We start from the raw sequence: 17,276 nt of genomic DNA, 5'->3' as shown, positions 1-17,276 counted from the left end.
CAGCAGTCGTCCGTGAGGGGCTGCTGTCTTTACTTTCATTTTGTATTGGTTTATTTTATTATTAAAGTTGTTAAATGTTCGCCGGTTCCCGCCTCCTCCTTCCCACAACATCTAACCTCATTACAATTAGAAACTATGGAAGCTAATTAGCACAAGGAAGAAAACAGAACCAAAACACAATGAAACTGAACAGACATAGAACTACATGTTACATTAGTCCCCCCTCCCTGAAGGCGCTTCCCCACGTCATAACAAATCCAATCGAGTAGGGAGGGACTCTGGAGGAGGGCGTGAGGCAGGGGAAGCGTAGGACACCAGAGATGACAGTGGGAGGAGCCAGGAGCAGGCAGGGACCACAGCCAGGACAAAGGCCCATAGCAGAGTCAACAGAGGGAGGAACCATGGTGGAGATTTGGGCAGGTTTAACCAGGGGGACAACTGACGGATATGACCAGGCGGAGATGGAGAGCTGATGGGACCACATGATATTGAAGTTTCAGGCGACCGAGGTGGAGCTGCAGTGACGAGCATTCGAGGTGGAGCCAGGGTGCGAGAGGACTGAGACGGAGCCGATGGGACTGAGGACCATGGTGGAGCCCGACAGAGCCGAAGGGGTGGAGTCCGCAACATAGGCAGAGACCCGGAAGTCCATGGTGTAGGCAGAGCGAGGTCTGACCAAGGTGGAGCCAGAGGGACGAGGGAGCACGGTGGAGCTGTAAGGGCGATGGTACCATGTGGAGCCGAAGGAGGGAGGAGCCAAAGTGGAGTGATGGGAGGCGGAGCCAGGGGATCCTTGTGCTGAGGCGGAGCTGGAGACTGGAAGACCTAAGGCTGATACGTGGAGCAGAGTGGAGTCAGCGGAGGACTGAAGGGAAACAGTGGAGCCAGGGCTGAGGAACTGGCTGTTATAGGCAGAGGAGATGGGAAAGGGAGGCTGGGCAGGATCTTTGGAGACACTTGAGAGTTGGAGCCAGGGCCAGCGGAGACACAGGGAAATAACCTCTTCCATTTCCTCATTATAAATCCCAGAGGCCATATGCAGCTCACCCTCAGCATTGGGAGTGGGCAAGGCTCCATTCCAATTCCACAATCTCCACGAGCACCCCCACTGGGATGCATAGTGTTGCCAGTTCACTCAGCTCAGCTCAGTCCTCTTATCAGGCTCGGACTCTCCGTCTGCGGTGGACTCTGGCTTTAGATCCGTGCGGTGTGTGGGCGGTGGCTGGCTGAGCTCTGGGTCTGGAGTGAGGCTGGTGTTATCATCCTCAGCGGGACAGATGGTGAATGCCGAACCGTTATTCACCAGCACCCACTCCATATATGCGGCCGTTCACTAGGAGGCGTGCCTTGGACCAGATTGTTCGTTTGGCATGCTAGTCCATAAAAAGTCCAGAGTGTGGTCTTCCAGTAAACGATCCTCCTTCTCAAGGCAGGGAGGTTGGATGTCTGGGAAGTCCATTGGTGAGGGGGGGAGGAAAAATAAAAATAAATCCAATTTAGGTTCGGTCTTTTGTTACGGTTCTATGGCTGTAATGAGTACACAACGTTGGAGAATAAAATAAAGTCTTTATTTCACACTGGAGAATCACAGAAAAACACAAAGACTTCCAACATTAAACGCAAATGAGACCAAACACAGAACTGAGGAAACTCAGGGCTTAAATATAGGGAGAGTAATCAAGGTAAAACAGAACAGGTGTGTAAATTAATTGGGAACTATGGAAACTAATAAGAACCGGAAACTCCCCCCCCCCCAAAAAAAAGTTTTAATGCAAAATATAATACATTATGCATTTTTGTATATAATAAAAAAAGTATTATATTGTGCATTAAAATCTGTATACATTAAAGACTTTAATTAATAATGATTTAACAGAGGTATACTCTCAAAAGATAAAAGCAGGAAAGAATCTTAAAATTGTGTTAAATCAATCTTCATTGTTTAATGCAAATTATTAGTTCACTTAGTGAACAGGTAAAGATAATTAAAATCTGCTGAAAAAAACGGCTTAAAGCAGTTTAAAGCAATATGATATAAAATAAACGTTTTAATGGAAAATATAATAAATTTTCATTATGCAATTTTGTATATATATTTGTTACATGCTTAAAATGTATTTTATTGTGTGTGTTGTGTATATATAATATCACCGTCTTTTTTTTGCAACACAAAAAACATCTTGATGTCCTTCAAAATAGGCTTAATTTTCTTTTGGTTTTGGAGGCGAAATATGACCCAGCCATGATTTTTAATTGAGACGTTCTTCCTAATCACCATTTTCAAGCATTCAGCATTTCTTTGGAACATTTGGCCATTCATGATCATTTGAGCTCTACTTGCGGTGTTGTCTCCGTCAGCTGCTGTGACCAACAAAGAAGCCGCTCTTTTCTCAATCACACGGTGTGTTGCACTGTTGTCGTGGTAACCAGGGGTGGTAACTCTGTGCTGGTGTCTGGTGACCTGGCAGAATAGTGGCTTGCAAAGTCGATTAGATCAGCACTGACCTGAGGCCTGTGGAAAGGAGCGAGCTGTCTCAAAGCTTGATGCTTGATAGGCATGCTGGACGTTTGCTTAATTGGTCTGTGCTTGTGGGCTTTAGACAATTAGTTCCTCATACTGCATGGCTAAGTGAGCATTTGCTCGAGAGTATAGTATGACGCATGAAAGAAAAAAGAAGCACTTAATCATTTGTACACGGTTTGCACAAGCACAAAAATGATGTTTCTTTGCATGCTGTTAAGTCTCAGCCACCCACACACACATAAAGCAGCATGTTAACTACATTACTATATCCTCACAGCAGATAAAGCTTTATGCTCAAGGCTGCAACTGTATTCCTGAGTTATTATACCATTAAGGAGCTTTCACACTTCATGGATCCATTTTAACCCTTAATTCATCCATTTTTCACAGTTTCAAGTTAATCTTGGGGTTTTGAGATGTCTCATTGTAAATTTATAAGCCCTTGGCAAAACCAACTGGATTAATCCTGAATGTTTTAGGATTTTGAGAAACATAACGAAACGTTATGATCTGTAATAATTACAGGATGTTCCTGTATTATTTCTAGATCACTCAACAATGAAAATTCTGTCAAATTATTCACCCTAATGATTTGCTCTCATCTGATATTGTCAAATTTATGATATCACGGAATATTAAGTGTCTTTTAAACCCCAACTAAACAAGCCAGACGCGACAGTGGCGAGGAACCCACATGATTATGATTCCATTCACAAGTCTGATTGTGGATTGATTTCATTATCATAATTACATAAACTGTTGGAAAACATAAGGACAACTAACGCAGCTGCTTCATCTAAATGTAAACTCTAAAAGAATATGATCTTCCAGCTGACAGAAAATAACCTTATTTTATTGAAATGTTTTAATTATTAGTTTCGTGCCAAATCTTACCCCCGGTTTGTTTGAATCTTTTCGTGATAACTGATGCCTTTTTACCTTTTGACAGCTTCAAACTGCTTTCATTGTATGGAAAAGTTCCTTTGAGTCTGAGCTTTTCAACTGTTCCTTTAAGATGCTGACGATTGAGTGTTTATTTTTCATCCATTCCTCCCCATCAAGAAGAATCCTTGGCAAGTCATTCGATTATTCTGAATGATATCGGCCGATACCGATAGTTTGTTTTTTCTTATGGATAGAATCTCTCCTAAATAATGCTGCAAACTATACAGAGAACCCTCTCATTTGGTACACTATAATATTAGAGGTTAAAATGAACAACAGAGCTATTATATTCAACTGCTGTTTATTTCCAGATATAATATTTACACTCAAATAAAAGCTGAAATGTTTGTATACAACTCAGTTACACATATATACGGTAGTTTTATTGACATCTTTCCACGGTTGAAACACTGATTGAGTGATTACATGAGACATGATACAGATTTCGGTAAGTTGGACTGCATCTTTCAACTTACCTTCTGATATTCATGCATGTTTTTCTAGAATAATAGAAACAATGAAGAATAGATTTCTCCGCTTGAACTGAGGCGCTGCAGCAATCTGTCTCGTCACATTTAAGAGCATCAAAATGGCATTTATTGTTTGAATTTCGTGATAAAATGGAGAGAATTTGAAAGATGGCACTTTGTTTCTTTTTAGAAGTAACAAAGCACAGAGCTATTCACGATTTTTGGGTGAGAGGTGCGCTACTAATGTTTATTACAGGGGAAAACTGCAGATCTGGCAACCCTGGCTTGAACTACGGGTGATTCATAGGGTTAAATAGAGCCTGTTTTTTGTAGCTGTTTTTAGCTGTTAATGCGTTATTGTCGCATTAACTTGCCTTAACTAACTCAACACGAGAGATTTTCTTCACACACAGTGAGAGTTGCAGTCGGTCATGTTTTACTGCACCCTTTTGATTGACAGCATATAATCGGCACTGATCATCGGCTGTTTTTAAACAATCGGCTGATGGTGATAGTGAAAATAATTGCTTTTATCAGCCGATACCGATCGTTGGCCGATACATCGGTGCATCTCTAATGTAAACATCTTACTGCGATTAAGACCTTACACTGATTATTAGAATAATCACATTATTGGTTATTGTTTGCAATAATCACATTATTTGCACATGTAAATGTAGTCAGTGGCTGTGTCCAAAATCACCCCCTATACCCTTAAATAGGGCACTATTTGAAGGGACAGCCATTTATAGCGGTGTCCGAAACCATAGCGGATGTTATCGAGTGCACTCATTCAATCCCACAATGCACCACAATAACTAGTGTAGAACCGATGTATGCTCATCAATGTACGAAATTGCCCCCCATACCCTCATTCACTATTCCCTACATTACTCCACGAATATAGTTCACTTGAGGGAGTGAATGAAAACGAGAATTCAGACACTGAGTGCGGCGGAAGAACTGCCGCTTTTGCATAGTTTGTGCTTGTCGTTTAATAATCATTTGAAACTTAGCAAACTGGCAGCTCTAGTAGTAATGAAAAGATTTATCTTGAACTCTATAAACCTTAATTAAACAATTACAATAAATTTGCATCATATTACCATATTACCCTGTATGATATTACGCTGTACCCACATTGGACCAGCGGTTTGGAAAATGTATGGATGGATGATTCATTTGCAGGCGCAGGAATTTATTTGACACGACCGTCAAAGTGCGTTATGGGTATTCTCTAGCCGTTGAGCGTATAACTGTTGTACACTCGTTATTGCGGTGCATTGTGGGATTGAATGAGTGCACTCGATAATGTCCACTTTGGTTTCGGACACCACTACAAATGGCTGTTCCCTCAAATAGTGCCCTATTTAAGGGTATAGGGGGCGATTTCAGACACAGCCTTAGTTTTTTGGGAGTGGGACAAAGGCCTCTCCATAAAGAGATTAAAAGTAGACCTCTGAGTGTTGAGAGACCATGCACACTTTCATTTCTTTCTAATCACAGGCTTCTTGAAAGCCGTACAGATTCCCCTGTGCTGATCTCATTGGTTGAGGACATGCAGTGCTGTGCGACTGAAAGCATAGTTTCATTTTGGTCTGATTGACAAGGATGTTTGTAGAGCACACTCTGAGTCACATTAGAAGAACAAGTAAAACACTCTACTCTTATTTATGGGATGTGCCTAATTATTTATGTAAATAAAATAATTAAAATGAATTAAAACTGTAAATTAAGCCATATTCAAACCTGTTGTAAAATAACTGATATACACACCAGTTCAATGCTATGTTAACACACTAAGGGCCAGATTTACTAACAGCTTGCTCCAGCGCAAACCCTCTTTTGCCGTTTGCACTAAAAGATTTGCACTGAAAACAGGGTTATTTTTGCGGCTGACCTCATTACATATGCATTTGTAGGGGTTTCTCTTTTTTATACACAATATTTATGTGAAGAGAGTGTTTAAATGAATCATGCAAGGTGATTTACTAAGGTTTGCACTAGTCAATTTACTGGTGTTTGCACCATTATTTACCGCCATGCCTTAAACCAGACGTTAATTTGCGCTGCTCTTGGTAGATTGCGTTGGTCATTATGGAAATGATCCGGCTGTGTCTGTGAACTTTCCACTCCCATTGGTGCTTTTAAGGAATTGCGCTCTCATGCTAATTTGCCCTGTTTAGTAAATCTGGCCCTATATGAACTAATGTTGCTAAATGAATCACTAGAGACCAGAATGCTCTTGACCAAATACCCAGAACACCCAAGTAACCGCATAGCTATGTAAAACTGCTTTTAATAGGTTATGGGAAAGACTGATGATACTGTATATCCTGATTTTTTCTGTGAGCAGCGTACCTTTGATTTAAGTTAAAGAGTAACCCAGATCATTATATTCAAACGGCTGAACAGAACGACCGGCCTGATAGTCAGAGACTGTATGTGCTCTTATGATGTGTCTGACAAGAGAGTAATAGTCTTCACAGGCTGTGGCGGCACCAGGCTTAAACTGGCACATAACACCAGGGAACACACTAATGCAAGGTCGCTCCGTGGTTCACGCTTGAAAATGAAATAGTTCAGAGCAGTTTCTTAGTCACAGCATGTGCTGTCCAACGCCTGCTCATTTATATTAAGATAGCTCAGAAATTGTTTTACTGCTTAAAAAGCCTTCATTTTAGTATTGTAATGAATGCTAGTGAATTTCAATTTAATGATGTTCATTTTTAATAATTGACCAACGTGGTCCATCTGTTCCAGTGCAGTGCAGCTCTTGACCAGGTGTGTTATTTGAGGATTATTTGAGAGCGAGGGAAGTTTGTTGAGTGCCAGCGGTCAGACTCCCATGACTTCAGTGTTCGGGAGGGGAATTCCTGAGGGTGAGATCCAGTGCCAACCTAAACTGATCTGAGGTCAGCTTTTGTCTCTGCGATAATGAACAAGTTCAGGGTGCAGATCGGGGACAATTGTTCTCTCAAGAGGAGTCTGGAATAACATTATGGCAGAGGCTATTTGCAATAGCAGCGTTAAATGCCATTTACACTTATAGCGATACACAAATAGCGATAGATGTTATTTACACAAAGTGTAAAAAGCTGTATTTTCTTTGCACTTAGTGTAAATAGTTGTTAGATGCTATTTATTCTTTATTAGTGGGAGATACTGTAATACTTGTACCTCTGTGTATTGTAGTACAGTATGAAACAGTAACGCCTCTCCAAGCTGATATGCGATGGGAAAAAAGGGAGGAAAATTAGACGAATGCCAAAACGAAAAGAAAGAAGTTGCTTTACTGTTCACAGAAGCCAAAATTGTGAGGTAGGATGTAAGTAGTTAAACATTTGACAACTGTATTATGAAATATTATGGACAGTAATATTCAGTAATGCAAATTACTCAACTTTTTGCCGTTTTGAATTGAAAATGTAGACTATAATTTATATATGGTCATTCGAGTGATTCATAACTAAACGTGACTAGAAACATTAGCAGACCAGTTTTTAACATATTAGGTATATGATTAAGAGTGAATGTGTGCATATACAATGTAATAACTGTAATAACTTTTTTGGGTTAAGAGTTATCCAAAATAAATTTTTAGAATATATAAGTACATAACCAGCCAGTGTTCAAAACTATCCGCTTGCCTTAGCTCGATTCAAAACGGTAAGCTTGTAATAATGTTTTTAATTCCAGTGGTACTGGTGGATTTCCACGGGAAATTCGAGCATGTCTTTGCGTCGTTCGTCACATCTGTACACATAAAGAAGAGTCTCGGCTAGTAGGCTATGAGTGTGAGGATGCTGGAGGTGGAGATTTATAGCCTTTTCTCACAGCACTTTATATAATTAAACTTATAAGTTTGATGGCGGATCCAGAAATGTTCAAACGACAGTCACCAGTGACAACTGGAGATTCACCCGTTGTAAAATGCAAAACACTTCAGAGTGGCTACAGAAAAAAAGACACTGCACCCGGGCCCATGCGGAAACAAGGATAATATCAGAAGGGCATTAAATGTAGTCGATGTTGTTAACATTAACAATTTAAGACCATAATTTGCACGGTTTGAAGTGATTATGATAAGCGATCATTAGATTTAATCAGCGTGATTTAATGCAATGCTTTTTTCTCCTTAGTTGGTCAGAACAAAAGTGGATGTTACTTGTTCAGATGACATTTTCCGGTGAAAATTCTTATGTTGGTCATACTTCCAAAAAGTAGAATCTGTGAATCCGAATGCCAGTATCCACACCGGCGGCGACTGACAGCCACACATTCTCCTCAAAACATTGGATTAATCCGCATTGCGCCGTGCCGAGGCACAACCCACGTAAAGTTGATAATTCTGCGAATAACTGCAATTGCAGATTTCAAACAGAGATGGCGACGAAGACGAAAAACTACAGACTGCAGCTTTAAAATAAATATATTATTTGCAAATAGTTCAAAACACAATTCTAGTTTTTCTTTCCTTTTCTTTATTCCCTTAAATTCCTTTAAATCCTTTAATTATTTAATTCCTTTATATAATAAGACCATTACACCCTCCACCAAAAAAATGCCCCCACCCCCACATTTTCAAGACTTGGTTACGGCATTGATTATTACTATACTAAATGCTGGAAGTACTAATTATATTAGAATTAAATAATTATGAAGTCTGACATGGCTACGTGAAGAAATGATTTAGAAATGAATATTTGTGAGACTTTGAAAATTCGATTTGTGCTGAAACTCCTCAGTGACCGTATTCTGCGCCTCTGGGGATATATTGAAGCGATCTTTCCACTGATGCGTTTTATTGCCTCCAATCCTGCATGACCACTGTGACTCATTCAGACACAATCAAGCCCTCCACATATTTGCAATACCGGTGAAATGAAGCTGAATCTGCGGGGCACGACTGGAGAAATGACCCTTGACGTTTAATGGGAAGAGAGGGCGGAAGGGATGATGTCCGTACTTACTCGACATATAACTCGAACAGCAGTGGCATTCAATAATTAAATCCCTGTGTCCTTTGCCTTTAAAGCTTAGGTGTTTTTAAAATGAGTTACATGCAGAAGTTTAATAGTATAGCAAGTACCATAAACAATTCTATAACACACAGTTTAAAATCATCATATGAAATTAGTGTATGATGGCAGTGCCCTATGAGTGGAATACTGAGATCTGAGAACTGTAATCTTATGATGTTTTCGTAAGGAATTGACAGTAAAGTGAAGTGAGTCTGAAGATTGATGAGCATGCACAGCCAAACTGACAGCTGGAACAATATACAGTGATGGAAACGATAATGAGTGTTTGAGACAGAAGGCATGCTTTTTTCCAGACTCTATCCGCATAAAGCCGGTGCTTTATCACCTGCATAAACGTATCAATGAATACTAATGACGCTCTTACAGAGACTGTTAACTTGCATTGTTAATGTTAACGGTCCTTGAACGGACACTTGTGGCACGCCGGCCTTTATCTGTGCTTATCTGAACATGAAACCCTTTCATGAAGCAATTATTTGTATATACCCTTTCATGAAGCAATTATTCAAAAATATATGAAAAGGTTGGCTGTAACATACTGAAGATACTTTTGGTTTATAACAAGGATTTGTGGTGTGAAGGATGTCACCGTCTCTCCAGGATTACAGACGTTTGCCTTTGAGCAAGACACTAGGTTGCTGTAGGAGACTGTGGATGAAAAACATATTTTAAAAGGCAGTTTACTGTTTATGCCCATGACATTTTGAAATTATGTATTATTACAATCCAGTGGTTTGAAACTAATATTTATGAATTGTTTTGTCATTTTGACTTTAGAAAGCTGATTCCAGGGACTGTTAAGGCCCTGACTAGCAGCTGTCATGTTTATTCATTTACTGATTCGATGTGGACATGCTGTATCATGCATCCCCCACATAACCTGTGGGCACAGGTTCATATTCATATTGCCAGGTCTGTGCAACTAAAGTAGCTCAATGGCCCATCAAAAGTAGCCCAAAAATAGCCCAATGCGATTTTCTTCTTAGTACGGCCGAATTCTCTACTGAATGTGTACGTCTGGGACTCTGGGGGGTGTTTGGGGGTATTGGAGTGCCGAAATCATACTTACGTGGGTGGAAATCAACCCGCTGAAATTTTTTTTACCTGCGGCAACAACTTAAAAGTAGCCCTTGACAACACTGTTCATAATGCACAATACTGTCACGTCGGTGCCGTGCAGTGGTGCTCTGAAATGAGGAGGCAAAGTCCTCACTGTTTTTTTGTGTTGTTTTTATGCTTTAATTTAAGCCAATGTAAATTAATTTTACTCCAACTGTTGACACATTTTCTTTGTTAAAGAAACATTTGACTTACTTGCACTTTCAAAAAAAAAAAATTCTGTCTGGTTGTCCACTGGTCCCTATGATGTCCTGTGAATGTAATTTTATCAATGTCTGACCAGTAAAAATAACTGGTCTAGATAATAATCTATCTATCTATCTATCTATCTATCTATCTATCTATCTATCTATCTATCTATCTATCTATCTATCTATCTATCTATCTATCTATCTATCTATCTATCTATCTATCTATCTATCTGTCTATCTGTCTATCTGTCTGTCTGTTTGTCATCTATCTATCTATCTATCTATCTATCTATCTATCTATCTATCTATCTATCTATCTATCTATCTATCTATCTATCTATCTATCTATCTATCTATCTATCTATCTATCTATCTATCTGTCTGTCTGTCTGTCTGTCTGTCTGTCTGTCTGTCTGTCTGTTTGTCATCTATCTATCTATCTGTCTGTCTGTCATCTATCTATCTATCTATCTATCTATCTATCTATCTATCTATCTATCTATCTGTCATCTATCTATCTATCTATCTATCTATCTATCTATCTATCTATCTATCTATCTATCTATCTATCTATCTATCTATCTATCTAGTGAGGAAGTAGATTAGATTAGTTTGATTGCTGATTGTGACTCTGCTGCCCTCTTTAGTCTTGTCTGTGGTGTTACACACTTGACAGTGACACGAGTCAATATGGAGCATCACTTCATATGAGCAAAAGCACATTTGTTTGACATGAGTTTTTTTATGTGATTTGTTGTGTTAACCTGTAGGTGAAGGAAGCCATGCAGAGAATCCATGACAGAGGAAACATAGGGAAGCTCATTTTGGATGTGGAAAAGTCTCCTACGCCTTTGGTGAGTGAGTCATCTGAAAACCTGCCTAGTGTTCTAAGCCAAGCAAAACATTATGTGAAAAACATTATAATTATCATGTCAGCTATTGGTGCTGCCTTTTCATTTTTCTGTTTACATAATGTCTTGCATTGTTCAGTTTTCCAACACTATTTTTTATATATTCAGTGTACACACTCTCCAAGACTGTGAGAGAGAAAATAAATGCTCTTTTATGAAGCACAAAGGCAGATTTGAATAATGCACCTGTTTAGAAGGAACAATAAATGATATTGTGACACTGATCCTCGAGTCAGGTGACATCACCTCAGCAGTTTCCATGGAGACTGTGCCTTATGACGCTGTTCTCAGAGGAGAGTCATAAATAGTGGAAATAGTGGCGTACAACAGTATGTGCTCATGATGTCTACCTTTAGTGTCTTTATTTAAACCGGGGAGAAACTGAAGAGGAACATCTGAAAAATTGTTTTCAATTACTGTCCCCTTCAAGAAGACGATTTTATTGTCTGTTGATTTCTTGATCTGCTGCATCTGAGATGTTTCTCCTTAAAAATGGAAGGTTTTAGAAGAAGAAACAACTGATAATGTCTAAACTGTTGCTCATAGCTCAGGACCCTTAAAGGAATAGTTCACCCATAAATGAAAATTATCCCATAATCAAGCCATCCTAGGTGTATATGACTTTCTTTCTTCATCCAAACACAATCAGAGTTATATTAAAAAATATCCTGGCTCTTCCAAGAGTGAACAGAGACTTTGAAACCAAAAAAGCACATCCATTCATCATAAAAGTAATCCATACGGCTCCAGTTAATAAAGGCCTTCTGAAGCAAAGCAATGTGTTTTTGTAAGAAAAATAAGTTACACTTTAAGGTGACATTGTTACAGTGTAATTATATATTTGAGTACTGAGTAATATTAATCAACTACATGTACTAACTATAGGATTAGGGTTGGATTAGGGTTTGCTTGAGGGTTAGTTGCATGTAATTATGCATAATTTACTGTTATTACTATGGTAAGTACATGTAACATAATGTAACAAGGACACTGTAAAATAAAGTCTTACCGAAAAATATCCATATTTATAACTTTATAAACTATAATCACTGGCTGCGGGTAACGGCCATAAGAGAGTCAAGGAAAGGAAGGAAGAGGAAGAGGAACGGCCAAGGAAGAGTGACCTCTGACCCGACGCATGACGAGTGACCTCTGACCCGATGCATGACGAGTGACCTTTGATCCGACGCATGACGAGTGACCTCTGACCCGACGCATGACGAGTGACCTCTGACCCGACGCATGACGAGTGACCTCTGACCCGACGCATGACGAGTGAATTCTAACTCGACGCATGACGAGTGACCTCTGACCCGACGCATGACGAGTGACCTCCGACCCGACGCATGACGAGTGACCTCTGACCCGACGCATGACGAGTGAATTCTAACTCGACGCATGACGAGTGACCTCTGACCGACGCATGACGAGTGACCAATGAGCCAACGCATGACGAGTGACCTCTGACCCGACGCATGACGAGTGACCTCCGACCCGACGCATGACGAGTGGCCTCCGACCCGACGCATGACGAGTGACCTCCGACCCGACGCATGACGAGTGACCTCTGACCCGACGCATGACGAGTGACGCATGACGAGTGACCTCTGACCCGACGCATGACGAGTGACCTCTGACCCGACGCATGACGAGTGACCTCTGACCCGACGCATGACGAGTGACCTCCGACCCCGACGCATGACGAGGGAGTTCCGACCCGACGCATGACGAGTGACCTCTGACCCGACGCAAGTGACCTCTGACCCGACGCATGGCGAGTGACCTCCGACCCGACGCATGGCGAGTGACCCTTTCGACCCGACGCATGGCAAGTGACCTCTGACCGACGCATGACGAGTGACCTCTGACCGACGCATGACGAGTGACCTCCGACCCGACGCATGACGAGTAACCTCCGACCCGACGCATGGCGAGTGACCTCCGACCCGACGCATGACGAGGGAGTTCCGACCCGACGCATGGCGAGTGACCTCTGACCCGACGCAAGTGACCTCTGACCCGACGCATGGCGAGTGACCTCCGACCCCACGCATGGCGAGTGACCCTTTCGACCAGACGCATGGCAAGTGACCTCTGACCGACGCATGACGAGTGACCTCTGACCCGACGCATGACGAGTAACCTCCGACCCGACGCATGGCGAGTGACCTCTGACCCGACGCATGACGAGTGACCTCCGACCCGACGCATGACGAGTGACCTCTGACCCGACGCATGACGAGTGACCTCCGACCCCGACGCATGACGAGGGAGTTCCGACCCGACGCATGACGAGTGACCTCTGACCCGACGCAAGTGACCTCTGACCCGACGCATGGCGAGTGACCTCCGACCCGACGCATGGTGAGTGACCCTTTCGACCCGAAGCATGGCAAGTGACCTCTGACCGACGCATGACGAGTGACCTCCGACCCGACGCATGGCGAGTGACCTCCGACCCGACGCATGACGAGTGACCTCCGACCCGACGCATGGCGAGTGGCCTCCGACCCGACGCATGGCGAGTGACCTCCGACCCGACGCATGGCGAGTGACCTCTGACCCCACGCATGACGAGTGACCTCTGACCCGACGCATGACGAGTGACCTCCGACCCGACGCATGACGAGTGAATTCTAACTCGACGCATGACGAGTGACCTCTGACCCGACGCATGACGAGTGAATTCTAACTCGACGCATGACGAGTGACCTCCGACCCGACGCATGACGAGTGACCAATGAGCAAACGCATGACGAGTGACCTCTGACCCGACGCATGACGAGTGACCTCCGACCCGACGCATGACGAGTGACCTCTGACCCGACGCATGACGAGTGACCTCTGACCCGACGCATGACGAGTGACCTCTGACCCGACGCATGACGAGTGACCTCTGACCCGACGCATGACGAGTGACCTCCGACCCGACGCATGACGAGTGACCTCCGACCCGACGCATGACGAGTGACCTCTGACCCGACGCATGACGAGTGACCTCTGACCCGACGCATGACGAGTGACGCATGACGAGTGACCTCTGACCCGACGCATGACGAGTGACCTCTGACCCGACGCATGACGAGTGACCTCCGACCCCGACGCATGACGAGGGAGTTCCGACCCGACGCATGACGAGTGACCTCTGACCCGACGCAAGTGACCTCTGACCCGACGCATGGCGAGTGACCTCCGACCCGACGCATGGCGAGTGACCCTTTCGACCCGAAGCATGGCAAGTGACCTCTGACCGACGCATGACGAGTGACCTCTGACCGACGCATGACGAGTGACCTCTGACCGACGCATGACGTGTGACCTCTGACCGACGCATGACGAGTGACCTCCGACCCGACGCATGACGAGTGACCTCTGACCGACGCATGACGAGTGACCTCTGACCGACGCATGACGAGTGACCTCTGACCGACGCATGACGAGTGACCTCCGACCCGACGCATGACGAGTGACCTCCGACCCGACGCATGGCGAGTGACCTCCGACCCGACGCATGACGAGTGACCTCCGACCCGACGCATGGCGAGTGGCCTCTGACCCGACGCATGACGAGTAACCTCCGACCCGACGCATGGCGAGTGACCTCTGACCCCACGCATGACGAGTGACCTCTGACCCGACGCATGACGAGTGACCTCTGACCCGACGCATGACGAGTGACCACCTACCCGACGCATGGCGAGTGGCCTCTGACCCGACGCATGACGAGTGACCTCTGACCCGACGCATGACGAGTGACCTCCGACCCGACGCATGACGAGTGACCTCTGACCCGACGCAAGTGACCTCCGACCCGACGCATGGCGAGTGACCTCTGACCCGACGCATGACGAGTAACCTCCGACCCGACGCATGGCGAGTGACCTCTGACCCCACGCATGACGAGTGACCTCTGACCCGACGCATGACGAGTGACCTCTGACCCGACGCATGGCGAGTGACCTCTGACCCGACGCATGGCGAGTGACCTCTGACCCCACGCATGACGAGTGACCTCTGACCCGACGCATGACGAGTGACCTCTGACCCGACGCATGACGAGTGGCCTCTGACCCGACGCATGACGAGTGACCTCCGACCCGACGCATGGCGAGTGGCCTCTGACCCGACGCATGACGAGTGACCTCCGACCCGACGCATGGCGAGTGACCTCTGACCCGACGCATGATGTATTTAAGAGCGCAGAAGCGCAGAGGATAGAGCAAAACAAAACACCGTTCATGAATTCAAAGTCTAAAAGGAGAGTTTTTAAAGAGAAGTGTGGGAGGAGCTTGAGTTTGTAGACTAGCGCTGTTAGTTTGAACCACGGGAGGCGTCAAAGCTTACGCTACTCCTACATCATATGTCATGCATCGGGTCAGAGGTCACTCTTCCACCAGAATGTTTGATCTCCGACTTTTGATTGCAGCAGTCTAGCACAACTGTTGCGATCTGGACCTTCAGACGGTCAGCCTGTGTGAAAACACAACGATTTCCCATTTCTCTTCCAGATGGCGAATGATAGCACAGAGACCAGTGAAGCAGGAGAGGAGGAAGAGGAACAAGAGGGAGACATTGACAACAAGGAGCGAATGCCCTTCATCCAGTGAACCCCGACGCGACCAGAGACTGTCATGAACCTGAGCTCAGCTCTCTGACCTTGTGCCGTTGTGAAACGTATGTGTGTGTGTGTGTGTGTCATGTGTTTGCTCTGTTGTTTGTCTGTATCTTTTGGACAATGCAGTCAGAAATACCCCAAAACACTAATTGTGCTGTTAAATGTTACTTATTGCAGTGTTGAATTGTTGCAGTGTTTCAGGCCAAAACGTTATTATAGGATTGACTTTCCTTGAATGCCTTTTGCAGCCTTTCGGATGTTTTATTTGGCCCTGTCTATCAGCGGATTGACGGATTGCTGCAGTCAAAGTCCAGAATTAACGCTTGCAAAGACACAAATGGTTTTGGCAAGTAAATGAAATGCGGCAGTTGCCGGTAACTTTATAAGGAACTGCAGTTTAAAACATGGAGAAGGTTGAGAAGTAGGATTGACTCTCACTGATATAAGTGACTTTAAATCTTCAAGTGTCTTCTTATGACTTTTACCTCAGTGGGCGATTTACCATCAAGTGTTTATTAAAGGAATAGTTCACTTAAAAATGAAACTTTTGTCCTCATTTACTCACCCTCAAGTTGTTTCAAACCTGTATGAATTTCTTTCTTCTGTTGAACACAAAAGAAGATATTTTAAAGAATGTCGGTGACCAGACAGATGATGAACTCCATTGGAAAAAGAATACTATGGAAGTCAATGGGGTCCAACATCTGTCTGGTTACCAACATTCTTCAAAACATCTTCATTTGCGTTCAGTAGAAGAAAGAAATTCATACAGGTTTGAAACAACTTGAGGGTGAGTAAATGAGGACAAAAGTTTCATTTTTAAGTGAACTATTCCTTTAAGGAAAAGATTTGTTGGAATGTCGCTCACAATAAAGGAATATTCATTACAAATGAAAGGGATGAATACCCCAATTCTCTCATCATTTACTCGGCCTCATGTCCTTCCAAACCTCCATGACATTCTTTCTTCTGCGGAACACAAAAGAAGATATTTTTTGAAGAATGTTGGAATGGATGTCTGATAAAAACCCTTGAAGCTGGCAGAAAAATGAAGTTGGTTTACAGTGTGTGTTGCACTTTTTTTCTACAGTTGGTAGAGCTTTTTATTTTTGTCTTTTTTAAAGAATGTTAGCAACCAATTACTTCCATTGTTCGGACGAAAAAAAAAAAAAACTCTCAAAATATTTTCTTTTTTGTCATACAAGTTTGGAAAGACATAAGAGTAAGAAAATGATGAACAGAATTGTAATTTTTGTGTGAACTATCCCTTTAAGCTTTGTGGACCGCATTTTTTGTGGCATATTGTTAATTATCACAAAAAATAATTTTGACTCTTTTCTTAAATTATTTATATATCAAGGTTACAGTGAAGCACTTACAAAGGAGGTCAATAGGGCCAGTTTTTAGAGGATTTAAAAGCAGAAATGTGAAGCTTATAATTTTATAAAAGCTACTA

The 17,276-nt window shown here is 43.2% G+C and overlaps 1 protein-coding gene across 2 annotated transcripts in view; it reads left to right on the top strand.

Moving 5' to 3' along the window:
* The window catches only part of vat1l (vesicle amine transport 1-like), a 37,956-nt gene extending 20,977 nt beyond the window's left edge, over positions 1–16,979 (top strand). The window contains exons 8-9 of one of the 2 annotated variants that reach the window (XM_079865583.1): positions 11,065–11,148; positions 15,714–16,979. In XM_079865583.1, the coding sequence (XP_079721709.1) occupies positions 11,065–11,148; positions 15,714–15,812 (183 nt within the window). In that variant the 3' untranslated portion in view covers positions 15,813–16,979. The remainder of the gene's footprint in view (positions 1–11,064; positions 11,149–15,713) is intronic. The other variant, XM_079865584.1, reaches the window with a different exon arrangement.
* The last annotated feature ends 297 nt before the right edge of the window (positions 16,980–17,276 follow it).

Source organism: Squalius cephalus, assembly GCF_949319135.1.
Source record: "Squalius cephalus genome assembly, chromosome: 3".
In the NCBI taxonomy this organism is placed as follows: Eukaryota; Metazoa; Chordata; class Actinopteri; order Cypriniformes; family Leuciscidae; genus Squalius; species Squalius cephalus.
The sequence above is the reverse complement of the archived record's forward strand: the minus strand, read 5'-3'. Positions and strand labels throughout refer to the sequence as shown.